We start from the raw sequence: 27,423 nt of genomic DNA on the forward strand, positions 1-27,423 counted from the left end.
AGACGAATGGCCTTTTTAATTGCTGTTACTTTGTTCGTGTGAGAGCCTTGTCAGTAATGCGAGGCATCTGCAAGATTAATGCAAGCTTTCTTCATTTTACTCTGCCGGAGAAGTAAAAAGAATTGATTCCACGGTCAGAAGTATGAAATGCAAAGTGAAGCCCATTTCCACGCTTTTGCAGTCAGACGAGGGTGTTCTCATGCTGTGCTGAAACGACGCCGAGTCTTCCCGTCTCTCTTTCAACTCTTCCACACTCATTCTTTATTACCCACGCGCCTGTCTAACTCCCGGGGCAAGACAAAAACACTTTTTCTCTAGACCGAAGAGAACAAGTGTCATGTCCACTGACGGAGTCTCTCTCTCCTACATGAAATAGCAGGAATAAAGACAGATTAATTGTCAGCGGCAATTATTTTCTCTGTCTGAGACCCGTTTTGCAAATACAAGTAGCTCTGTTCTGCCCGGTAGTTTGAAGTGTCTCTCTTTTTTTTTTTTTTTTTGGCAGGAGAGTGAAAAATGTGGGCATGTTTTCCAGGTCATGCATTAATCCAAGTTGGGTTAAATTGCCTTATTTAAAGGATAGTATGGCATTAGGGGTCATTGTTGAGTGAAAAAAAATCAATTTGATGTGGACTTGATTACAAAAAAACTGAAATGACTGTATTGATTTGGCACTACAGAAATGTGTACATTGTTCTGGCTTGATAGAGAAGATGCTTTAGAGACACTCTGAGTAACTTACTCTTGCTATAAATGTGTTTTGTTTAATTTATCCTGTGTATAGGTAGTCTTTCAGACTGAACTAACACATAAAATACGTGAGCCATTGTCAAATAATGTGCTATGAAAGGTCAAGATCCTATGAAATCTATTTTTTTTTTTTTTTTTTTTTTTTGTAGCTAGAGTTTCAGTACATCAGTAGATTCTTCTGCATCGTAAATGTAAATTTATGAATTAAAATATGAAAATGCAGTAAAAATGAAGTACAGATTTTTCAACACAGTATTATTTACTCAAAATTGCACACATTTACAGAATAAAAAACATTCATGAAATTAATTTTTTTAAAAAGAGTGAAATTTAGTGGGATTTTGACAATAAAATAAAGCTACACATAGGGCCAAAAGTATGTATACCCCTGACCATCACACCCATATGTGCTTTCTTTCCATTCCAGATTTAGTCCCTTTTTTCTGTTATAATAACCTCCACTCTTCTGGGAAGGCTTTCCACTAGATTTTAGAGCATGGTTGTGGGGATTTGTGTTCATTCAGCCACAAGAGCATTAGTGAGGTCAGGCAGTGATGTTGGGTGAGGATGCCATGGGGTGCTGTCGGTGTTCCAGTTCATCCCAATGGTGTTCAATGAGGCTGAGGTCAGAGTTCAGGCCACTCGAGTTCTTCCGCTCCAACCTTGGCAAATCATGTCTTCATAGACATCATTTTGTGCACAGGGGCATTGTCATGCTCGAACATGTTTGGGCCTCTTAGTTCCAGTAAAGGCAACAGCATATAAAGACAAACTATACACTTGTGTGCTTCCAACTTTGCGGCAGCAGTTGGAAGGAGAAGGCCCACATATGGGTGTGATGGTCAGGTGTCCACATAGTTATGGCCATATAGTGCGTCTCACACAGAAAGCTCCTTCTTACCTATTTTATACTCACTGTAATGGCAATTTATTAACTTTACATCAATCCTTTCACAGCTCCTGAAGTAGTTCTTCCTCCTCGTGCAGTTTCACACCCGGACTCTCTGTCTGTGTACTGGGATCCTCCTCAAAAACCCAATGGCGTCATTACACACTACACACTCTACAAGGACCACACAGCCATCTACCAAGGCAATGACACAGCTTTCAACATCACCGGTAAGAAAGAATGGCTGTGAGTAGTGCAATTTTAAATTATATACATGTATACTCTTTTAGTCGTTTACTACAGTATACATGCTGTCATGGATGTAGTCTTTATCTCCTTGGCCTTGATGTCTTCATTCCAATGTAAACACACTACGTAAAGTTTTTTTCTGGTCATTTTTACATGGGTACCTGCATACATTTGTCCCTTACACTTCTGTTTACTCAGAGGAGCTTGAATACAGAAAGAACACAATAAGTAGAGCTGGATTAGCATTCGAAAGAGAGAGCTGCTTTTCTCTACTCAAGGGAACTTTCTTTGAATGCTGTTTAACCATAATAAAAAGCAGACGAAACAAGCTTCCACTTGAAGCAGTTTTTTTTAACCATTGCAAATGCAGACAAGCTCCAATCCTATTTGTGTGCAGTAAAATAAAGCAATTTTTAACCTTTTTTTTTTTCATTTTACAGAGTAATGATGATGGTAGTATTTCTAAACCTCATGTTTCATTATTCTATTTGTTAATTTTAGCGGAAAATTGATATTGTCTGAGAAAACCAAAAACATGTCCACAAATTACCCATATACAATTGAAAGCTGAAGTTTTCATACCGTTAAGACAAAATAAAGAAAACAAATGTGTTTAATATCTAGAAACAACACATTTAGGATTCTCTTTTTAGCATTGTACATTATTTTTAGCATTTTAGACTTTTTGACTTACATCGATCAGCCATAATATTAAATTTGACAAGGGCCAAATTGTGATGGCTAGACGACTGGGTCAGAGCATCTCCAAAACGACAGGTCTTTTGGGGTGTTCACAGTATGCAGCGGTTAGTACCTACCAAAAGTGGTCCAAAGAAGAACAACCGTTGATGCACGTGGGGAGCGAAGGCTAGCCGGTCTGGTCCTGCTGCTAATATCTTGGTGCCAGATACCACAGCACACCTTCAGAGGTCTTGTGGAGTCCATGCCTCAATGGATCAGAGCTGTCTTGGTGGCACAAGGGGGACCTACACAATATTAGGCAGATGGTTTTAATGTTATGGCTGTAAGTCGCCGACTCTGAAAATGACCTGTAGTGAATAGCATAAATAGCACAATGTAGTATCAGTTCAGGTGTTAGCATTCTCCTTTCATGATAAATTAATATTCTGTACTGACTTTTATGCCTTTGTTTTGCCTTTAGAACTCCTTCCTGCTTATTCTCTGAGCAGCATTGGAATTATTTATTTAATTCCTTATATGTTTCATGTAAAGACCATTTTATAATGCGTTTTTTTTTTTTATAATATATTTGCCGCCAAAAGGCTACATTTGGTAAACATATGTAAAAGTCACAAAAAGTAAACCCTTTAGAAAGCAGAAAGCTTTAAAAAGTATGAAATGTGTATGAAATGGGGTTGATGTAGCCATAAAATTGTGTTTAGTACTGGTTAAGGCACCATTATGACTGGTATTAGTTTGCTGAAAAACCAGAAAGGAAACATACATGCTTGAAATAAATTTGAAATAATAGCTATGAATTGTCTGGAAATACTGTCACGTAAAATTTGAACATTGATTTCTCCTCGTATTTCTTCTCTTATTCTATCATTGGTCACATGACAAGCTGCTCCATTCTTGCAGTTTCACCCGAGTCTTGCAAAAGATCCAACACATATTACCATCATCAGAACTCTCATTCTTAGACAAAAAAGATACGATATTGTGGGATTTATTAGAGCAATTCAAGAGACACACACCAGGTCTACAGCTATGTTACTTTGAGGCACCTGGGGACGTAACTGAATTGCGGAAACGGCTGTCAGCATTCTCTTTTATTTAATCAAAACCTCTGACATGGCAAGTCTCTGTTCACTTCTGAGGAGGCAGTGTTCTATTACTATATTTCATTTCAGTGGACAAGACAAGTGCCACCATGCGGCTATTGTTTTTGTTGGGCTTTTTTATTTCCCTTCTCCCAGTGTGCTCCTGCTGGCCAGGCCTCTAGCAGCCTCCAACAACCTCTGCTGTAGGCAATAATGTCTGAATGTTGTGCAATGTTTTATTAAAAGGCTGAGCTCCTGCTGTAGTTTGACCCCAGGGTGAGCGCCATGGCTATAAGATGGGGTAGCCCCAAAAGACCAATTTACACCCAGGACAGGTATATTCACTCTGAGATGAATCATTCAAAATGTCAGCCTATTATTCCCTCAGCTCCACCCGCTGGCTTTAACATACACCCGGGCGCAGTCTTAGAGTCAGAAATATGCACAGTAATGGTTGACTGGGAAACATTGGGTTATTTTCAATTAAAATCCATGAACGTAAACCATCAGTTGTAATGTTCCTGAATACGTGTATAGATTTGTGGGTAGAAACAATTTCTTTTCATCATGTCCTCATTCAGAAAAGGCATCCATTTAGAAAGATGTGGGTTTGAAATAATGTGTTTGTCAGTAAAAAGTAATGGCCAATGGGTCTCCTGCAACAAATCAATGAGAATAAAGGTCTCCATTCCTCGGCCAGATTGAAAATTATAGCTTGCCTGACAGTAATCGTTGGGGTGTCCATGCGCGAGGATATAATTTCATGTAACACATCTCTAGTTAACGACGTTGATCCGTTTTTTTTTCTCAGGTGCTTTGTGATCTCTTGCTTCATTTCTCACGCTTAGTTGCAGATTATATGCAAATATGTCACAAATCTCACAGATATCTCTTTCTTTGAGTAACTGTTTCTTCAACTGTTTCTTTTAACAACCCTAAGCACACTTTTACACTTTTTTGTCAGTGAGAAGAATTCGAAGGCACCGAAACGTGACTTTTTGTGTCCCATAACAATCTTAGGCATCATCTCTGATCATGTAAAGAACTGTGTTGTCTTGTATAGATAAAGACGTGGCTGACGATTTGTATTACAACTAGAAGCTCAAGCACAAAGCGCGTGGGATACTTTGAAGGGATTTTTTTATTTCTTCCATAAGGTGCGTTGTGTAGACAGATATTCAATCTTCTCTATGAGGTATTTCATTCACTGCGGGTCATGGTGAAGGTGGAGGTGTAATATGATAAGAAGCTATAGAGCGCTGCATCGCTACGCTTTCCACTCCCTGTTCACTAGCATGCAAGCGTGCTGTACTCAATACCCGGAGATTCCAATTTCTTTCAGGATATCTTAGCTCAGCTTCCGTGCCTGCTCCTGCTGTGATTTTGGATTCCCTCGCTTTTTTTCTGTCTCGTTCTGTGACAGTAAAACTGCTTTCAAGTGATTCAAGGAGAGAGCCTCCTTCCTGTCCAGTAAGCACAGTCTGTGTTTGAGAACTTCAGTCATCCAGTGCACACGCTTAACAAATGAGCCCAGCCGTGTGCGTGTGTGTGTGTGTGTGTGTCACAACAATGACTCAGTTTATGATGCAGTAAGAGAACAGATCTAATTTAAATTGCTTGATATTTTAATCCTGCAGTGCACTCTTTTGTCTGATTTATTTGAATACGATGTTTTGTGTGTTTGTGTATTTGTTCAGGCCTAGGTGTGTACACTCCACACACGCTTCTGCTGAGCGCCTGCACTGAAGCAGGCTGTACTAACAGCTCCGTGGTCACACTTTTCACCGGTCAGCTCCCACCATCGCACATGGAGCCACCTGTCCTTACTGTCCTGGATGCTCACAGCATAAACGTCCGGTAGGTGATTGATACACACAGCCTTGGTCTCACATGCCTCAGGGTGACAGATCTAGCTCATGGAAACTAGATGATTGAACATTCATGATTTTTTTTCCAATCTTCAGATGTCCAGTTTTAGTGAATCTCTGCCTACTGTAGGCCCAGATTCTTGTTCTTGACTGATAGGAGTAGAATCTAATGTGGTCTTTTGCCACCAGAGTCCATCCCCCTCAAGGTTCAACAGTGTTGTGTGTTCTGAGATGCTTTTCTGCCCACCACGGTTGTAAATGGTGCTTATTTTAGTTACCGTAGCCTTCCTGTCGCCTTGAACAATTCTTTCCATTCTACTTTCACCTCTGCCATTTACAAGGCATTTGGACCACTGTATCTGTTTTGGTTTTCACTCCATTCTGTGTAAACCGTGCATTAAAAAAAATCACAAAGTCACTGAGATCACATGTATGATGTGAGCTATGATGTAACTGAAACTCTTGTCCTGTACCTGCATGATTTTATGCACTGTTGTGCTGCCACATGATTGGCTGATTGGAAGAATTGCATGACTGTCCAGGTGTTTAGGTGTTCCTAATAAAGTGAGCAGAGAGTGTGTATATATCAGTAATACATTTGTGATTGCTTTGTACGCACAGTATAGCAGACACTATCCATATATACAAACTCCACACTATACAATGCAATTATGCTCTACAATATGTCACACAAATGTAGATCAGCAGCTTTATTCTAAACGCAAGCAGAAGTAAATGCTTGACCATACTGTAACTGGTGCTACTGATTTTAACTGATTTTATGAAACTAGTTGCTATTTTTATATTGCATTTATTATTCTGTGTCTTTTAGCTAGATGATCTGCCGGTGTCTGTGTTTGCACATTGTCTGTTTTGTGTTCACATACAGTGTACTGCTTGTATACATATTAGTATTTAATAAGGGATACAAGACAAACGCTTCACATGATTTTTCAGCACCTTCAATTTATGATTAAATACCTCAGCGGAATGTGTTATGCTGGACTGCAAGCCTTACTTTTCAAGAACCTTAATTTTGGAGAAGTAGTTTTCAATTAAAAAATCTCTCAACCCCTTTCATAGGGCCTGTCCTTGGGTTGGGTATATAACACACACACACACACAGAGAGAAAGAGAGAGAGACAGGAGTGTTGGAAAAAAGTGCTCATCTTTTAAGTGAATTTCAACATTGATGCACAGTAATGAAGGAAGGAGTAAATAAAGGGTGGACATTTGGGTATGTTTTGCTCTCAGCTTTCTCCCTTATATAGCAAAAGGGGCGGGGTCACCAACTGGCACTGAGCTATATACTTCGCTGAGAGTCCAAACACCAATATACCATAGACACATATGAGGAGCAAAAATTTAAACCATACATTTTGGGGTTTAAATTGTTCCTGTGGTGGCTCTTAAGCCATGATAACTTCTCATATGTTCATATTCGATATGATACCTAACGAAAATTAGGTACTGCATTCTCAAGTACAGTATAGTGTATACAGTGCATAGTTTTAGACACAAAATCCCAAACGATTTTTGATCTGCTATTACCCACAATCCCCTGCTTGCTTTGCTTAGTTAACCTCAAACGATAATTGTATGATTAGACATGAGAAAATTGGATTTGCCCAATGATGATACATGACTGCCGATTTGTTGTAATATTATGTTTACAGCTGAATATCAACTCATTTTTCATTTCTACTTGACAGGAGATGGATTGTTTTGAAGCAATTAATATGGCATGATTAAAAAAACACAGGGAAAAAGAAGTATTTTCTGATCACTTTGTTAAAGAAACCTGAAAATAGTTGCCAGCCAGTGTACCAAAGCACACATCTCCTCTTGTGACTGCTTTGTTTCTGGTAGGAGGTGGTGCAGAGGGTAGAAGGGTCAGATTAACTTATTTTGCCAGCATATTTTGTCAAGTTTGAGGAGTTGTCCTAGCTCATGGCGGGCGCATTAATCAACTGAGTGTTTTCCATATAATCATAAAGTGCGGAGCGGCCCGTCCGTCACTCAGCACATCGGCTCCTTGTCCTTGTCGTCTTTGGCCATCCTCGACCAGCCGAGTTGGAACGAGAGCCTTGATTTAGTAGTGTAAAGGCAAGCTGCCTGTCATTGGACTGTATGAAAATCCCTGAGCACGACCTTCTCGCCTCCTGTTTAGCATGCTCAGTATACTCCTGCACTTGACCCGTGCGTTGATAGAGAGGGACAGAGGGAGGGACAGTTTGTCCGACAGCCGCAAGCTTTTTCTCACTACACTTCCACCTTGGCCTTTAGCAATCTGTGTGAAAGCCATTAGAGCTTCATCTTTAGCCTCCATTCCAGCATCACTTAAGAACTAGCCAGTAAGGGCACTACACCACGTGGATGAAAAGAGAGCGCGAGAGCAAAGAATAGAGGCACAACAGGGTGGCAATCTCGGGTACACTTTGTTTTTTAGCATTAGAGCAAGGGCTAGTGGGGGTGACGGTAGCACACGGTTACGTTTTTCCTCCAGAAAGAAAATGTCAGCACTTTACTTGAGCGATCACAGGGCAGAGAAAGGCGAGGGCGAGAGGAGAATACATATCCAAGCGGGCACCTCGAGAACACAGTCAAATTCCTGGCTTGAATTACGCCTCCCTCTCCAATCCACCATATAACTCTGCTCTCTCTCTCTAATGTAGTAACCTCTCAGACCAGTCCTCATCCAATTATCCTCATTTCTACCCTCGCTTGTGAAAGAAGGGGGGAAAGCTTTCACTGTTCTCCCTCCTTCCCTGCATTAATGGTGGTAGGAAGCTTGTGATGTCGGTATGCCATTTATTAAAAAGATGTATATGACTCAATTTGTCCCATCACCGGTATTCATAACCTAGTTATGGTCCTACTATATAATGAAAACAGTGCTTTGGAGAAAAGCTTGCCATATTTATTGTTCTCATCTACCAAGGAGGAAGGGGAACGGTTATTGCTTTATTTCCATGGAATATTCCAATTTGAATAGGACAAGGTGCACTTATGGGACAGCGAGGAAGAGAAGAGCCCGAGAAAGTGAATCCACACTGTAATCTGACATTACAGATGATATCTCTCACTCCCCGTTTTTTTCCTCTCAGGGTCTAATTGTGGATACGGTGCCTTTGCAAGGTATTGCCTTGTTAGCAGAATTGTAATAGCAAAGGGTGAAGGATCATATGTGTTCAATACTCTTTTGTTGTGTTGCGATTTGCCTGTGAGAAAGGTCTCGGGCTGCAAGATATGCACAAAACCAGAATCAGCAGAAACGCTCCTCTGAATGCCGGCTCACACTTCCTCTCAGGACACAATTACAAACGCTTGTACGTTGTATTATTATTTCTATCACACTATATGATATTTCATTACCTCTGCCTAACTATGTTTTGTTGATTTAGATAGCGATAATTTGATTTACTTTACAAAATCCTTTGTTTTATTATTGATATTTTTGGAGGCAGTATAAATCATATGCACAATTGATTTATCAATTTTGTGATAGAGCACCATAATAGCCATTGTCATTTGTCATTTAAAATGCAATTTAATTGATGCAGAAGCTAAATTAATCACAATAATGAATAGGGTTACCTGCGGGTGTGTTTGATCCTGGTAGACTGAAAAAACCCTTGAGAGGCATGTGCTAATTTCACAGTGCTTGAAAAAGAACTTGAATGTCCCCTATGCATCATCTAAACTCACATTATGGCTGTAGACAACTTTGTGTGCTACATTATAGTAGGTCTCACAGCTTAGAAGGAAAGTTTATTTCCTATTGAATTACACCAGGGCAAATACACTCGATATAGTTACAAGATGACCTTACCTGTCTCATGGAGAAATTTATGAAGGTATTTATCAAGATATCATGATAAATATACCAGAAATGTTTTTTTCTCTTCCCCCTGTACAGTTTTTCATTTTGATCAGAACACAGTCTACTCTTGAAGCAAAGATGTCACCAAATATTTCCAGCATTGACTAGACAGCAAATTAAATAACAATTCTTAACAATATGCAAGTGTTTATATTTAAATAATGCCACAGGAAAACTCTCAAACAGAAAAAAAAATGTAGAGGCATAATCGTCTTGTCTTATTTTTGCAGGTATTATCTTTTCTTCCAACTTTCTCCCTATGTGCTTTTTTCTTCTTCTTTTTCCTCTTGCCCTCAGTCTCTTGGATCTCTGAGCAGATAGCGGTGTCCTCTGTTCTAAATTTAGCTCAGAGAAAGTCAAGTGGCAGTCTGAAACGCTAACCCACCAGACACTTCCCTATTTTTGTCTGTGCATCCTTGGCCAGGGTTATTGCAGTAGAGGCTGTCTAGGCTCCGCACACTCCGCTGGAATCTCTACCTTTCCCCCATTGCTGCCCAGTTTAACACTTTGTCTGAGGTGGCACCACTCACTGTCTGACAACACCAATGACTGCTCTTTGATGCCACTCGTGAAACCGCTGACTGTTTGGTAACCTCACTGACTACTTGGTGATGCCACTGATTAATTAGGGATACCACTGACTGCTTGATGGCACTACTGACTGTTCAGTGCTGCCACTGACTGCTTGGTAACACTGCCGATTGCTTGGTGCTAAGACTAACTGCTCAGTGACACCAATGACAGCTCCGTGACACTACTGCCTGTTCTGTGACACCACTGACTGCTCGGTGACACTACAGCCTGCTTGGTTACCCCACTGACTGCCTGGTAACACTGCCGATTGCTTGGTGCTATGACTAACTGCTCAGTGACACCAATGACTGCTCAGTGACATTACTGCCAGTTCTGTGGCACCACTGACTGCTTGGTGACACTACTCCCTGTTCTGTGACACCACTGACTGCTCGGTGACACTACAGCCTGGTTGGTTACCCCACTGACTGCCTGGTAACACTGCTGATTGCTTGGTGGTTCCACTGACTGCTCAGCGACACCAATGAGTGCTCAGTGACATTACTGCCAGTTCTGTGGCACCACTGACTGCTTGGTGACACTACTGCCAGTTCTGTGGCACCACTGACTGCTCGGTGACACTACTGCCTGTTCTGTGACACCACTGACTGCTCGGTGACACTACAGCCTGCTTGGTTACCCCACTGACTGCCTGGTAACGCTACTGATTGCTTGGTGGTTCCACTGACTGCTCAGCGACACTACTGCCTGCTCTGTGACATTACTGAATGTGCTTTGACATGACTGACTGCATGGTGACACCACTGAATACCTGATAATATTAATAATACTAGTGGTAATACTAGTAGTGACACCACTAACTGCTCACTGACATGTCTGACTGCCCAGTGCTACGATGGATTGCCTGGTGAAACCACTGACTGACCAGTGACACCGCTGACTGCTCTGTGACACCAATGACTAATATGTGACACTACTGACTGCCCAGTAACCCTACTAACTGTGCAGTGACACCACCAACTGCTTGGTGACGCCAATGACTGCTGAATGACACAAGTGACTGCTCAGAAACACCACTAACTGCTCTGTGATAGCACTAACAGCTTAATGACATGACTGAGTGCTCAGTAACACCACTGACTGCTCAGTGACACCACTGACTGCTCAGTGACATGCCTGAAAGCTCTGTGACACTACTGAATGTGCTGTAACACCACTGACTCTTCAGTGACACTACTGACTGCTCATTGACACCACTGACTGCTCAGTGACACTCCTGAAAGCTCTGTGACACTACTGAATGTGCTGTAACACCACTGACTCTTCAGTGACACCACTGACTGCTCTGTGACACCACTGACTGCACAATGACACTACTGACTGCTCAGTGACACTCCTGAAAGCTCTGTGACACTACTGAATGTGCACCACTGACTCCTCAGTGACACTACTGACTGCTCAGTGACACTCCTGAAAGCTCTGTGACACTACTGAATGTGCACCACTGACTCCTCAGTGACACTACTGACTGCTCAGTGACACTCCTGAAAGCTCTGTGACACTACTGAATGTGCACCACTGACTCCTCAGTGACACTACTGACTGCTCAGTGACACTCCTGAAAGCTCTGTGACACTACTGAATGTGCACCACTGACTCCTCAGTAACACTACTGAATGCTCAGTTACACCACTGACCACTATATGAGGCCAGTCTTTTTTTTTTTTTTTTTAAATTTCTGCATATTCCTCAGGTGGTCGTCCCCGCTGGAGGTGAACGGACAGCTGCAGTTCTACACGCTGTATCAGGCCGTTCCTAGAGAGGAACCAATTGTGGTGTACAGCAGCTCTCAACTCTTTGAGGATTACACACTGCGAAACCTTGTCCCAGGGAGTACCTACGTTTTCCAAATTGCTGTGAGTACTTCTCCCTTTGGAATGTAAACAAAGTTAATGTAATATAATTAAAATAATTATTATTTTTTATATTAATTATATAATTATAAATTATAATAATTAATAAGTGTCATTTTACATATATCATATACACATATACACATATATACACAATTTTTTTTTTAGCTGTTTATTGCACTTTGACCACTATGAGCAAATAAATAAGGCACATTTAAACACATTTTCTGTCAAATACCCAAATCTTTATATTTAAGGATTAACACTGAGTGCTTTATTAAAGGGAAGCTCTCTTGTTTGGTGAAGTAGTTACAGTAAGACTATAAGTTACTATAATTCTGTATTTGTCTTATCATTGCTAGAATGTTAGTATCAACTTTAAGACTAACATATGTAGTATGCTATTTCTAGTTACATCTAGTTGTTTTTTCCCAATAAATAAAAAGTCACGAGCATTTCTTAGTTCACTTATAAGTATTTCTTAGATTTTCTAATTCTACAGTATATAACTTAGATCCACTTCTTGACATTTAACTAAAAATGTTAATACAGGCAGTTCAAAAACCTTTGACTGGCATTCTGTATTACATTCTTTATTATAATAGTATAGTTGTTAGCTATATATACACTATACATCCAAAAGTATGTGGACATCTGACCATCACACCCATATGTGAGCCTTTCCCACACTGTTGCCATAAAGTTTGAAGGACACAATTGCATAGGATGTCTTCATATGTTGTAGCATTAAGATTTCCCTTCACTGGAAGGCCCTATGAGGCCCAAACCTGTTCCAGCATGATAATGCCCCTGTGCATAGTGCGAGGTCTATGAAGACATGGTTTGCCAAGGTTGCAGAGGAAGAACTCGAGTGTCCTGCACAGAGCCCTGACCTCAACCCCACTGAACACCTGTGGGATGAACTGGAACATAGACTGCATTCCAGGTCTTCTCATCTGACATCAGCACCCAACCTCTTTCACTCTTATGGCTGAATGGGCAAATCCCCACAGCCATGTTTCAAAATCTAGTGGAAAGCCTTCCCAGAAGAGTGGCGTCTGCTATAGCTGCAAAGGGTAGACCAATGGCGTGTTAGTGCTCATGGTTTTTGGATGGGATGTCCAACAAGTACATGTGGGTGTGATGATCAGGTGTCCATATACTTTTGGCCATGTCGTGTGCATATGAGTGTAATTAAGAGGTGGATGGAATGTATCAGGGCCTAAAATCACCTTAAAACACCAGAGATATTTCGCTATTGTTACTATCACAACTCTAAATATGACTACCAAAATTAAGCCAAAGATGGATAGTTTCGAATTGGAACACCATTTTTTAATATTTGACCCAAACCCAAAAGTCACCTTTGACCTGTGACCTGCAGGCATGCACAGAAGGTGGCTGCACCCTCAGCGCCCCCAGCATGGCCCAAACAGATGAGAGTTCTCCAGAAGACGTGCCGGCTCCCAGCATCACCTACGTTTCTCCACATGCAATAAACCTGACCTGGGGACCTCCACTAAAGCCCAACGGTGAGTACGCTCCTCTCTCTCTGTCTTTTTCCCCTTCTTTAAATATTTTTTCCTGTCATGTGTCTGTTCCAGTTTTGCAGTTATTTTTCCTCTTTTCTCATCTTTTTAGTTTTTTTCTGTATTTTCATATTTTTTTCCTCTTCCTTTTCTTATATGCTGCTAACTCCTTAAGCTTCTTGGAGGTTTATTTTTCTAATCAAATAAATCTTATACAAATAAAGCTTATCCTGTTATACTGTGTCAATATTATCCTAAATTTCAAACAATAAATGTATAAACTGCATTTAGTTGGGGACACTAGCGAGCTCATTGTGGCTATTTGTCTTTTTCTTTCCCCTTCCCCTTTTATTAGGACAAGAAATATTGAAATATTTCATCTTTCAATTTCAGCACTTCAGTAACAGTGTTTTATTGACATAATAAAAATGTTGCATCAAATCTGACTATGTGAATGTGTGAGCCACACATCTGTGTTTACACATCTGTGGGAAAAAAGTGTTAATTTTGTATTGTATCTGAATCAATATTTGAATTTAGTGTCTAAAAAAATGACTGTAATCATAAATGTAATCATAAATGCCCATTAGTCATGGGCAACATGTATTAGAAATATACAAATATTAGATCAATGCGATGCCTTATGAAAATGATAATAATATGACCAAAAATCTGCCCTTTTCTTAAAAAAAAAAAAAAAATGCTGGCTAAAAGTGTCCAGATGTTTACACCAGTATTATTATTTCTATATTATTTAACAGACTTGTTATTGTGGTTGGTGCTCAGCTTAAACCCAGCAGTGAGAGGGGTCAGAGCCCGGCCCTGGTAAAAGGGGAACTCAGTGCTATGGTTAGGTGAGGGGTGTTTCACATTTTAATGATGGGCTAGCACCCCCAGACGACAAACAGGAAAAGAGGATGGCTTTGTGTGGTGGCATGAGAGCGAGCCGGAGCGAGCGAGCGAGCGAGAGAGAGAGAGAGAGAGAAAGAGAGAGAGTGTGGCATTTTAAGTGGGTAAAAAGTGCTCCCTTTTGACTGATGCTGTGAACTGCAGCTTCAATAGTGGCAGGCACAAGCACACCACCTTCTCTTCATTCGCTCTTCTAGCAGAGTGAGAGCAGCACTTCAGGAACTGGCCCTTGACCTTTGAGTAATACTGATGAGATATAATTGTATAACCTTGTACGTGGATATTTAAAATACCTATTGATGCAATGTTTTTGAAACATTAAAATGGTTTCCCTGAAGATAAAAAAAAATCACAAAATGATTTAGATTGTATTTGGAAAATGTGGTAAATTTTTCATATTGATGTTGTTTCCTCTGTGACAATGCCATAAAGAGCTTATGTAATGAATAAGTAAAGAAAGATATATATGTTATTTTAATCCATAAAAGTGTAAGTCCTATTTCTTGTGACATGTAGCCAGATTGTAAAACATCTTTTTTTTAAATTTAAATTATTTAAATGTATGGTTAATAATTATGTAAAAAATAATAATTAATATTAATTGATTAATATTGATTGCACCGATATGAATTAATGTTAATTATTTAGTGTGTGTCAGATCTGTTGTAATGTAAGCCAGCTTTACAAAGTAGTGACTGGTTTATAATATCCACCAGTACTTTAATAGTATTTTTATTACAAATTTATAGAAATGTAATTTATCTGACATTTATCATTCATGCAGCTCTTACAAAATGTGACGACATGGTCATTTTACTTATGACCTATATACTGGCACTTTCAAAATTCTCTAAAGATAATATACGGTTTCACATGACATAGGACCAAGTGAAGGCAGATTATTCTACTGTGTGCAGCAGATTTACTAGTTACACTGGAAATACACTGATTAAAATTCTAGGTTGCCCAATTAACCCTTCTGATTCTTTAAAATAGGTAATAAAATATTGATTTACTTGATCTGTTTAATAGCTCAGATTGATCTAACTAATTAGGTCTTTATCTCAGGGTAAATCTCTGAAACGTTCATATTTGTCTGCATCTGTTAATAGACAATCTTAAAATTGAGCTGTGAACAATAAAACATTTATCTAAATGGACTAAATGAAAGAGTGTATTGAAGGAAACACTAGAATTCAGTATTTGGTTTGTGTAATGTAGAAAGATGGTTTGATTTTGATGGGTTTTTTTTTTTAAGGCCTCTAAGATGTGTGTGAATTGGAGGATCGGTTTCCTAAACCCGTAGTTTAAACCAACAATAGCTGCATTAATAATTTAACCGAACGTTTTCAAGAACATCGAATACTTTTAAGAACATCTGCCTTCAGTGATACAGCGAATATTTGTCTGAATTTAAGAAAATAAGCTTATATTCAGGTATTTTCAGAGTGAATATTGGAGAGTAAGAACATGCAGCTCTTATTCTGTGATAATAAAAAATATGTGTGTGTAATTTTCTGTTAATATTAGTATTATAATAAATTATATTCAACAAATTATACTTTTCAACAAATAAGTGTGATGCAGATATAATTTGCCGAGATGAAACTCATGTATATCTGCATCTGTATCCATGTTTGACTGTGATTGTAGGTAACAGCATGGCTTTTCCCATATGCACTGACATATTTGTCCATCTCTTCTGTCCTGCTCTCACTGATCCCGAGCACCTTTAGCCGTGCTTCGTTAAGGGCAGCCAGCGTCTATGGGTAGCTGTAAATAGGGCAGAAGCATTAAACGGCTCTCTTTCTATGTTTTACAGCCCTCTCTCCCTAATGGCTGCCTTTAACACAGAGCTTTAAACAAAATGGCCTGTTTACACCAGGACATGGGAAAGTGGGAAGCATTCAGATACACACATGTCTCTGAACAGGACTATAAATAAAAATTATTTTTCCCTCCCGCATTTCCAGGAAGGGCTTCTGAACTTCCGTTTCTTTATTCATCAGACATCTGCATGACTCTGGCTTTATATTACCTCACAAATGTAGAAATGTGTGTGTCTTACAACCAATTACTGTACTATAATACACCCATACATTTCCATATTCATATGTTTACCCTCTACTTTACACACATACTGTACATGTCACGCATTGACTAGAAGACATGCTCAGGTAAATACAGCAAATTGATACTGTTACTTTTTTCTTTTTCTTCTGTCTGGAGCAGGTGTGATCAGCAGCTACGGCGTATGGATGGACGGCGTACTGAGGCAGAACTCCTCATTTACGAGCTTCGGGATTGTCGGTCTTTCTCCCTGGAGTTTGCACAGCTTCCGTGTTCAGGCGTGCACAGCTCAGGGTTGCGCTCTCGGTCCTTTGGTGAGGGCCTGTCCCATTTACATTATGCTAAATACCCAAACGTGTCAGATGGCAGCTCGACATCATAAAGGTGATCGATTTGCTCGGTTCAATAAAGCACCTTCTGCTCGCGCTTGACATTTGGTGTAAATGCCACTCTGGGCTGTTTAATGCATTGATGGGCCAGATTTGGGCATTTTTCCAATATGGGTGCAATATTTAGGCAAATGGCTGTTTTTGCCAATGCAGCAAAAACTTACGGGGGGTGGGGTGTATGCCTGGGTGCCTGGGTGCTTTGTCAAGTAGAGAAATATGTGCACGAGCTTGGGGAAATAATTTTCTGGAAGGATATTTTAATATCCTGTATTTAAATAGTTCAAATTGGCCTGTTTTGAGAGTTTGACCTTATATAATAACCAGTGTGATCTGTTCTGTCAGTAAATTTATTTTTTCTCTCTCTTTCAGACGGAGGTACGGACTTCAGAAATGCCCCCAGTTGGCAACATGCCCCTGGAAATCCTCCCCGAGAGCCCAAAATCAGTCTGGGTAAAGTGGGAAGTGCCAGCCAAACCCAACGGCAACCTCAGTTACTCAGTCCTTTTTACCGGAACCTTCTACCAGCCATCAGGTAAATCACAGACCTCTCTCCTCAACAGTTCACCACCGCTCTGAGTGAATATGACCCCCCTCCCAACCTCTCTCGCCTCTGATCTCCCATATTGACTCCAGTTATTTTCCCTATGATTGTTTACACACAGTATGCAAAAAGGGCAGTGAACCCTAGCATGGTGCTCGCATGCTATAATGGCCGTAAATGAATTGTTGTCATTGGCCATTTCTCTCGGGCCGGCTGCTGGGAGGCAGGGAGAAGCTCCTCGCCCTTGGCGGGATAAAAGTGGACAGGTTTGTTAAACAGAGTGTGATGGGACACTCAGAACGAATCAACCCCACCACTCACCTCCACAAGCTCTCAGCTTTTTTAGAACTGCCTGGAGATAAGTGTTCATAGTGGTCTATGGGGATACACACACACACACACCAATTTCTGCATATGTCCAACAATCAAGTGTACATTATTTGTATGTTCATTCAGCTTCATTAAGCACTTTATCTCAGTCAGGTCATGGTGAATCTGGAGACTATCAGGAAACAGTGGGCATTAGAAAGAATACACCAATTTAGCATATCCAATCGACCCACCAGCAGTGGTAACCTGAGTTCAGGATCGAACCAGGGGCCATGGAGCTGTGAGGTGACAACGCTACCTGCTGTGCCACCATGCCACCTGCATTATTTATAACTTATATGCCTGATTTTTGCATAATTTAAGAGCAAACCTGTGTGAATGGCATGTATGTTATAACAGTGTTCAACCCCTTAAATTCCCAGGACCTGCATTCCTCTAACGCATGTAACTACATACCGTTTCTGTCTATTCTGAGCCGCACCTCTCTGTGCCTGCACTTTTCTTTTAGAGTTCATCTTCACATCTGACCAACAGTGCATATTTAATCCTGCAATGTTGCCCTGAGAGTGTTTGCCTTTATCTGTGTATGTGTAACACTTTCTTCACATTTGTTTATCATCAGAAAATTATATATGTCATCAGTAAATGATCTAGAAATTGCATTTGATGGTGATTTTCCTGTGTTGGCATCTAATTAGCTGAGCTTGCTCGATGTATAATATTTGGATCACTTCGCTTACAAGGCATTCAGTCAGTTTTGATAGACATTTTTTGAATTATAGCCATTCATAAGCACTTGGATTTTTTTTGTCTTTTTTTATGTCTTCGTGTTTATTGTTCACCAGTAGGAAGCGCACAGTATAGATGACTGTGTGTCAAGGTGTATAGTTGCCTGTTTTGTTGAAAGTTTGTGTTTTCTGATCCCATGTTTTGCTCTAAAATACTGTACTTTTTGTTGTAGTCTGATTTACAGTGCCAGGGTGAAATGTACTCAGCTGTTTGCACCCAGTTTCAGACATGAATAGGTTGTATTCTGCCCAAAAACCTTGCACGTTATCTGAAAAACTGACATACAAGCTTGTGTATTTTATATGTCATTTACATAGCATTATGCATAATGTGTTTCTTTCACTTTTTAATATGCATCTGTGAGAGAGAAAAGAGAAATTTGGAAATTTGGTTGATTATATATTCCACAGTTTGGGCAGTTAGTCAAGGCGAGTTTTCTGCATATTCTCTGTTTCTTAAAACAGGTGTAACTTAGCAGCTTTCATGGCATTTGGAGCAGTTGACGGTTGAGCTACCTACCAGTCATAACTACCTTCTATATGCCAACATTTTGGCCTAGTTGAGCTTCATCAGTGCAGAAAAAATTAGAAGACAAAGACATTATCATTATCATAAAGATTTCTGTAAGCCCAAATAAAGCCTCAGTGGTTCCATTTAGAACTATAGTATTGCAATAAAAGTCCCATAGAACACAATTCACACAAAACACAATCAGCAATCCGATTGACAGATACTATTGACAGATAGATTAAATGTTCGGAAGCTCACATAATTCGTATGTACTATAACACTTTATTTAAGACTAGGACCAAACAAACAGTCCCAGGCTCTAAACCACAGACTACACAACTACACAAATACAAAAGCAGTGACGGAAGACTGTTTTGTACACTACAGTGGGATGGCTTGCTCATACTGAACACAACTTCAAGAGAAAGTAAGCAACTCTACAGTAGCATGGAGTAAATTATTGTCAGTCCTTTAAAAAAGCACTTGAGTCATCATTTAAACCAAATGGGGTGATGGCGTTCAGCATGTGAATCCAAAACAATTCTCACTGAGAGAGTCATTTTGTAGTATTGCCACCTCTAGAGTGGACATGTGCTCAGGACCAACAAAATGTAATGATGCTGGAGAAATTGTTTAATAGTCTGAGGTTTAAATGTGTGCACCACAAAGAGTCTTACTGTAGGTGCTCTTCAAGATACAAAAAAAAGTTTTGGTCCAAACCTTACTTTCTACCAAAATTCTAAAGATGGTAAGATCTGGAAAATATTTTTTTCCAAAAATAATAGAATTATGATGATGTTCCAAAATAAATTCCAACTGCTAATTTTGATGTACTCATGGAACTGCTAAGGCTCCTCAAGTGTACCATTCCAGTACACTACACCAAAATTCCTTCAATATATCTTTTTTTTTTATAGATACTACATTGTGCATTGTGTTTGCCACCCAGAACACAACGGAGTGCCATAGAGCTCCCATTGCTACCACTGCTGTCCACTTAACTCAGGGGTTCCCAAACTTTTTGGTAAACAACCCCAAATGGACATTCTGAATTTTCAACAACCCCAAGCCTTGACCATCCTAGTTTTTTTTAAATCCCAGATAATCCCAGATGTATATAGGACTACTATAACATCCATCCATCCATCCACCCATTTTCTTCTGCTTATCCAGGTCTTGTGGAATACAGGTACACTATATAACCAAATTTATCTGAACACTTGACCATCACATCTATATGTGGTTATTCTCCAAACTGTTGCCACAAAGCTGGAAGCACACAATTGTATAGGATACTTTATACGCTATAGAATCAAGATTTCCCTTCACTGGCCCAAACCTGTTCCACCATGACAATGCCCCTGTACACAAACCGTGGTTCATTAAGACGCGGTTTGCCAAGGTTGGTGAGTGACCTGAGCTCTGACCTCAACCCCACTGAACACCTTTGGAATGAATTGAAATAGCACCAGGCCTCCATCAGTACCCAAACTCGATTATGCTCTTGTGGCTGAATGAGCACAAATCCCCAAGCCACATTCCAAAGTCTTCCATGAAGAGTTGAGGCTGTTATAACAACTCTATGTTAATGCCTGTGGTTTTGACATGGGTGCATACGTATAGGTGTGGTCAGGTGTCCACATACTTTTGCCCGTATATTGGTCTACATCAAGTCAAATAAAAAATGTAGAATTGTCCAGTGAGTAAATGCCAAGGCAGTTACATGCAATTCATGCTTGAAGAGAATTTGAAGTAATAAGTGATTCTGAGCTGAGAAGCCGAGATTATGCCATGCAAGAGCATTCGATGAAAAGTGGATGAGACAGAAAGCTTAGTCTTTTACTATATTAGAATGGCTATATTAGTGATTGAGAACATATACATGTACGTACACGTGTGTGGATCTGGTTTGATGTCTCTTGAGCAGCAAGCTCAGTCCACAAGGAGGTAGACGGCAGAAGTTTACTGATCTCTCCCAGTGGATTGTTGGAGAATTTATTGGCCGGTGGCTGGCCGTCACAGATTAAGGGAAATGTCGATCAGTAATGACCCCCTCTACATGTTAGTATTGCCGTAAAGCCAGCTTTTTATGTCAGAGATATCGGAGTGGGAGCTATTACACATGACAGGGGTGAGCAAGGGACTGCGGACCAAGGCTAGCATTATTAAATATTGACTAGCGCTGTGATTTATGTAGAGCTAGAGGGGGAAAAAGACTTTTTAACTGTGATATATCCTTTAGTTGCCAAACACTTCCATTTATCTTTTACTGGGAATAAAGCACATGTTGGCTGCATATTTTTTACTCAGACTCAAAAAAGTGGTAGAAATGGAAAACCCTTGCCATTAAAGGAAGCAATGGCAGTTTATATCTTGGACAGTTATTCTCTGAGTGTAAGTCGATTACAAGATTAAAACAATTCCAAGTTTTCATTGGAAAAAATCCTAGAAAACCATGGTTTTAGAAGTAGAAGTAGAAAACTGGTAAAAGAAATTTACCACTGAAAGTATCATCACAGTGCCGTAGAGATAAAGAAATAAAAGCTATTTTGTGTCTGACTCATGAAAAGTGCCACTCAGCTTTGGTCATGTGGAAACCTGCCCACATTCACATATTTACATGGCATATACATGCAATACGCTTCATTTTTGCCATCATATGCACACCATTTGCATGAAACATGGTGGAATCAACGCAACCATTGCAGAACTAAGCCTGTAGAAGTATTCAACTGGCCAAAGGCAGAGATCAAAGAAAGAAACAGAAGAACGATCTCAAGAGGAAAAGAAATAAAATTTCACCAAAGCTGAGCTACAACTGACAAAAATGTACTTGTGATTTTTGGTAGAGATCAAAATAACAGTGTAATAAATAATATGTTTAATAAATTATTTAGACAGCTCCAGACAGCTCCGGAATTATCCCCAGCCTTGGTAAATAAGGGTAATTTAAATAGGGTTATTTATCAAAAGCACATTTTGAACAAAAGTTAACTTTTATCTATCTATCTATCAATCTATGCAGCCATTCATATATTCATCCATTATCATAACTCAATTAATTTCTGGATTAGCATACCGCTCAAACTTCATTTCTGGATTGAATTGTGGTTTTTCATGAATCTGTGAAATATGAATTTTTAATCTGGCATTAAAACGCATTTAAGTGTAAATGAAAAATTTCACGATTGATGAAGCAAGTAGACTTAGAGCGATTGACGGTAGTATCGGGAATCGACGATAGATTCCAACCATCGAGATGGCTTTCTAATTGGACGATTTAAATGTCTGTCAGAAAACGTGGTCTCTGCAGCTTTAAGAAAATAAATTGTGTTGTATCTCATAATATGTGTTTCCTGTTAGCCCATTTGTATCCTATAAGAAACTTAATAGCCTGCTGTCTGACTTCAGAGCAGAGCTAGAAAACATCTTTCTGTAATGCACTTCAGCTTCCTTTGTCCATGCTTGTTAAACACATAAAGCTGTCAGTGTCTTTGCTCGCAAAACATTAATGGGAGCTTAAATTAAGAAAATGAAATGTTTTTCAGGACTACTTCTCTATATAAAACTTTAGTAAACATCTCCACTGATGATCAACACAGAGCACATGCACACATAGTTTATATAATTTTATTTCAATTTTAGAATGAGCTTAGTTATGTGTTTCCTGATCTTATTAACAGGTAACTAAAAAAAATGACTAAATGCTAATGCTAGTGACTTGCAGCTACTGTTGATTTGTAACCAGCTTCTGGTATTTTCTTTTCCACTGTAATGACGTAATGAGTACATGACACACGTTACGTATGTCTGGCCACATTCCCTTCCTCCCCAAACTGTTGCCATAAAGTTGGAAGCGCACAATTGTATAGAATGTCTTTGTATGCTGTAGCATTACAATTTCCTTTCACTGGAACTAAGAGGCCCAAACTTGTTCCAGCATGACAATGCCTCTGTGCACAAAGCGAGCTCCATAAAGACAGGATTTGCCGAGGTTGGAGTGGAAGAACTCGAGTGTCCTGCGCAGAGCCCTGATCTCAACTCCAATAAGCTCCTTTGGGAAATCGGAACACCGACCAGTCCCTACATCAGTGCCCGTCCTCACTATTGCTCTTGTGGCTGAATGGACACAAATCCCCACAGCCATGCTTCAAAATCTAGTGGAAAGCCTTCCCAGAAGAATGGAGGTTATTATAACAGCAAAGGGGGACTAAATCTAGAAAAAGATTATTATGAATAATTGTATTCCTGGTTCCTGCACTAGATACTTGCCTATTATTATTATTATTGTTGTTGTTGTTGTTGTTATTGTTATTGTTATTGTTGTTTTTGTTGGTGGTGGTGGTGTTTTGCATGTTACTTAGTATTATTATTTTAAATATTATTAAGAAATACTAAGATTTTTTTACTAATTGTAATTATTAAATATATTATTGTTTATTAATATTGTCATTACTTTATACCATTGCTATTATTTATTATATATCATATATATTAATTGTGAACTGCATCCAGCTGCTCTTTCTACCTCCACTGTAACGTAAATTACAACTCAGTCTACCATTTCCGCTTAAGGTGCAATATTTGTACATTAGAATGTAATTGTTTTCTGTGCTCGTGTTGTGAACAAACACAAAGAAAAATTCCTAATACATATAAATTAATATGGCGAATAAAATTATTCTGATTCTGTTGGACAGGGTACAGATTTCGAAACAAAGTTTCTAAGGTAGCACCTTTTTTATAGGCATATTATTTAGTACAGTAGTTTGCAGTTTAGTGCAGTTTGGCTGGAGTTTGGCCTGTTGAAAATACTGCATAAAAGTAGAGATTGCTGGAGATAACAGTAATATAATACACTGCTGTTACAGGAGAGAATTCGAGTGAGACAGAAGAGCCGGTCACTGAGACGCGAGCACTGCTCACCACGGTCACAGCAGGCCAGTGGGTGTCTACAGGAGGTCTTCTTCCCTTCTCCAACTACAGCGTAAGAGTGAGAGCCTGCAACAGTCGGGGCTGTGTGGAGAGCGCCTCCACCAGCATCTCACTCCCTCCAGCAGGTTAGTGCACTACAACCATATCTTAGTATTATTTTCTGTGCTTTTTTAATCATGCAACAGCAACTGAGAGAAGATCTTCTTGGTTTTGATGTGCGTCTAAAGCTAAACCAATGATTGGAACAAATCTCTGTTTGAAATGTTACGTTTTTTCAGCAAAAAAACATCGAAGCAATGAATAAACCTTTACATTCCAATTAAAGTTGCTTCTATCCAGTATAAACATGGGAAGTCTGTCAGTAAATCGATATACCTTAAGGTTTTCATATGTAACATGGTGTGTGGTGGATTTCTCCAGCCTTAGCGCTCAATCGCACCTCTCGGCACGAGGCAGCGTGAGGCGTTTGATCACGCTGGAGCAGGCTCTCACCACCAGGCCAGCGGGAGACGTTCCACATATGCTGCCTGACAGAGAACAATGCCTGCTGCTGGTGATCTAAAAGACCAGCCCTGTCCGCTCCAACAGCAGATAACACATGCACACACGTGCGCGCGCACACACACACACAGACATGCAAGACAAGACCAACCACTGGAAGTTTATTACTGTGCTTAAGAGTCGCACTTTCCCACTGTTAAATTGTTGTTGATTTTAATTATGACTCTTATGGCCCTGGAATGTTCTTTTTTATGACCTTCTTATGGCAAATAAAAGGTAACAAGTCATTGGTTAAATAGGGCTCGGTTCATGCTTCCTTTTTTAATGGTGTGGGAACTTATTACGCTGATTTACACACAGGGTGGGTGTTGGGAAGCATGCGCCAACCACTGGGATATATACGTAGGTAAATTAGCCATAGGGTGATAAAGAAGGAAGAGATTTCTTTCCCACTGAATTGGCTTGGCATGGGGAGAAAAAGAGAAAAGGATTCAATGGACACCCATAAGGTTGAGGGAGGGGTTGGATTTGGTTGTGTTTAGTGTTTGGACCTGCCTCTTTCTCTCACTGCTCATGTCATAGGTCTGGGATCACCAGGGAACCAGAAGTCGCATTTCATGCGGTGATTTTTTTTTTTTTTTTTCTCACACATAGCAGGGCTCTTTATTATACCAATTTGATCAGCCTCATTCTTCTCTCCAGCCCAGATGTCTAGGAGGCCTCCAGCCAGGAAGTGTGTATGATAATCCACCGCTCGCTCCACAGAAGACATCTCTACTGATCAAAGCTAAAGCAGTGGCATACAAACACAAAATAGGCTTCATAACCACCTCTGCAATTGTTCTTAATCCTGATCAAACCAGAATAACAACCAAAGTGGGGACTTTTCATCTGTCTCTACCCAGCCATGGTGCTCTTTTTCACTATGCCATCCCTCAAATCCTGCTGGGTTCCACAAAATATACCAGTTTTTCCTAGAAGGGAAGGGTTTGTGTTTTGTAAATAATTGTCTCAGCTTGTTTCTCAGGGACTGGCTTTTCTTATCGATTCAACAGAAGGCAGCGAGAGCTTACATGCGCTCCGGTATTTCATCGGACCCAGAAATGCCATGTTAATGCCATGTTCGTGCCAACCATTGAAAGCAAGGCCCCGGCTCACAGCACGGCCTCTGTGAACAACAGGCAAAGAGCAAAGTTGAAGTTCTGCAAGAAAAATGTTCAAGTTCAAAACAAAGACACGAGGAAGTATAAATTTTAAATACCACACGTTTCCCTCCACACTGCTCAGCCAGATCTTTAGGCTTCTTGTAGCTGAACTGAAGCCTTGTCTCGAACTGTCCTTGTTATATCAAAGAACAGAAGGCAGAGAAAGCTAAGAGATCCAGAGGAAACATAAAAGTGCATAGTTTAAAATGATTAGTGACACTTTTGATATACCTGAGGAAGGAGGGAGCCGAAACAAAGGGGAAACTCCATGCCGACTGTTTGATGAAATAAGTCTGTAAGGAATTAACTCTTTTGTCAACTGGTTGTCTTTGTTCAGTCCAAGCTCTCTCTCTCTCTCTCTCTCTCTCTCTCTCTCTCTCTCTCTCTGTTTCATCTGCTTCTCTCTTTTTGTCTGTTCTCTTGTTTTTGTTTCTGTCTGTTATTCAGTCTTTCTCTCTGTGTCTCTTTCTTGGACTAAAGTTATAACACCCTGAATATCTCTATATACAGGCATCGTTGTCATGTCGTTAATGTCCTTATACGCTCATTTGTAAAAGGAGATGATGTACTCTGAAACAGCAAGGTTCTGTTAGCAGTGGAGCAGGATGTGGGATTGCAGTTCAGGCCAGTCCATATGCTCATCATCATCATTACGTTTATGGACACTTGGCCACTTAATCCTAACCGGGCTCTAGTAGCAAAGGCAGATGGGAGAAAACTGCAGAATGGCTTTTAATACCGACGTCCATCCAGGAAAGCTCATCCGCTCCCTCCAATTAGGGCTTGCATCCCAGCACCCAGCGCTTTTCAAGCCTAACACAAGCACTAGTGCATTATGAAAATTGGAGGTTGGCAGCAAAAGCGATTTTGAACCATGCTGAATTGAGTGATGAGGCTAACCCCATAAAACTGGCCCCAACTCTTATACGACAGCATATGGAAACAGTGGGTTGTGTCACTTACATTGTCTTTCTTCCACTTCTTCTTTTCATTCCAATTCCTCCTGTCAACCCACATGAAGGATGGGCACGGCAAGCTTTTGAATGTCCCTCAAAGAAGCCGTGTGTTTACTGACATCATTGGCAGGTCGCTAGCTCATCAATCAGTGCATTAGTACATTTTCTGCTCACGCAGTCGCCCAGAATATTAGTTGATCTCATTCTGCTCATCGGCCTGTGCCCTGGGGGCCGGGAGCGTTGGGAGTTTTTGCCTTTGTAACTCATGCCCTCGTTGACCCTTTTTGTTTTCCGAAGCTGCAGTCATTGCAAGTGCAATTGGTATTCCACAGAGGCACTTCTATTTGGGCATGCACAAAATGACTTAAGTAATCAACAGTTATTGAGTGCTTGTGGTTGCATGAGAGGGATGTTGATTGAGAATGAGCCTTCACTTAAGAAGAGAGCCTCACTCCTGTTCCTAAGAGTGGTGTATTATTGAAACACACGCTGACTGGATTGCTCCTCAAAACAGATGACTTGGCGTGGAGTCCTTACCAAGTGTTGCTGCAGGCAGCAGGATCGCCTTGTTTTCCTTCATAATGGATGTCTTCAAATCTTTCCGCAATTTGTTTTAACGGCTTACAAATCATGCTGAAAAGTGCACTTTGAAAGCATAACTGTAGCATCTTGCATTATGCATTAGCATTAAGGGTTGATTTAGTGTTGGGTTATTTAAAATGTGGCAAGGAGGAAAAACATAAGTTAATAAAATTAGTCGGACATTTGGCAGTCTGTTCAATTTCTTTTGACTAACTGTTGAGAAACATTAAAAAAAAATTGTATATTGTAAATATTAAGAAAAAGATTCTTCAAGTAGAACTCTTCAAGCTTGTAAATGAGTCCGGTC

At 40.1% G+C, this 27,423-nt stretch overlaps 1 protein-coding gene across 1 annotated transcript in view; it reads left to right on the forward strand.

Annotated features, from left to right (window-relative positions):
* The window catches only part of ush2a (Usher syndrome 2A (autosomal recessive, mild)), a 208,117-nt gene that overhangs the window by 89,246 nt on the left and 91,448 nt on the right, over positions 1-27,423 (forward strand). Inside the window, exons 31-37 of the mRNA XM_053237605.1 lie at positions 1,708-1,869; positions 5,370-5,529; positions 11,711-11,873; positions 13,255-13,402; positions 16,541-16,692; positions 17,137-17,299; positions 23,809-23,997. Coding sequence (XP_053093580.1) covers positions 1,708-1,869; positions 5,370-5,529; positions 11,711-11,873; positions 13,255-13,402; positions 16,541-16,692; positions 17,137-17,299; positions 23,809-23,997 — 1,137 coding nt within the window. The remainder of the gene's footprint in view (positions 1-1,707; positions 1,870-5,369; positions 5,530-11,710; positions 11,874-13,254; positions 13,403-16,540; positions 16,693-17,136; positions 17,300-23,808; positions 23,998-27,423) is intronic.

Source organism: Pangasianodon hypophthalmus, chromosome 10, assembly GCF_027358585.1.
Source record: "Pangasianodon hypophthalmus isolate fPanHyp1 chromosome 10, fPanHyp1.pri, whole genome shotgun sequence".
Classification (NCBI taxonomy): Eukaryota; Metazoa; Chordata; class Actinopteri; order Siluriformes; family Pangasiidae; genus Pangasianodon; species Pangasianodon hypophthalmus.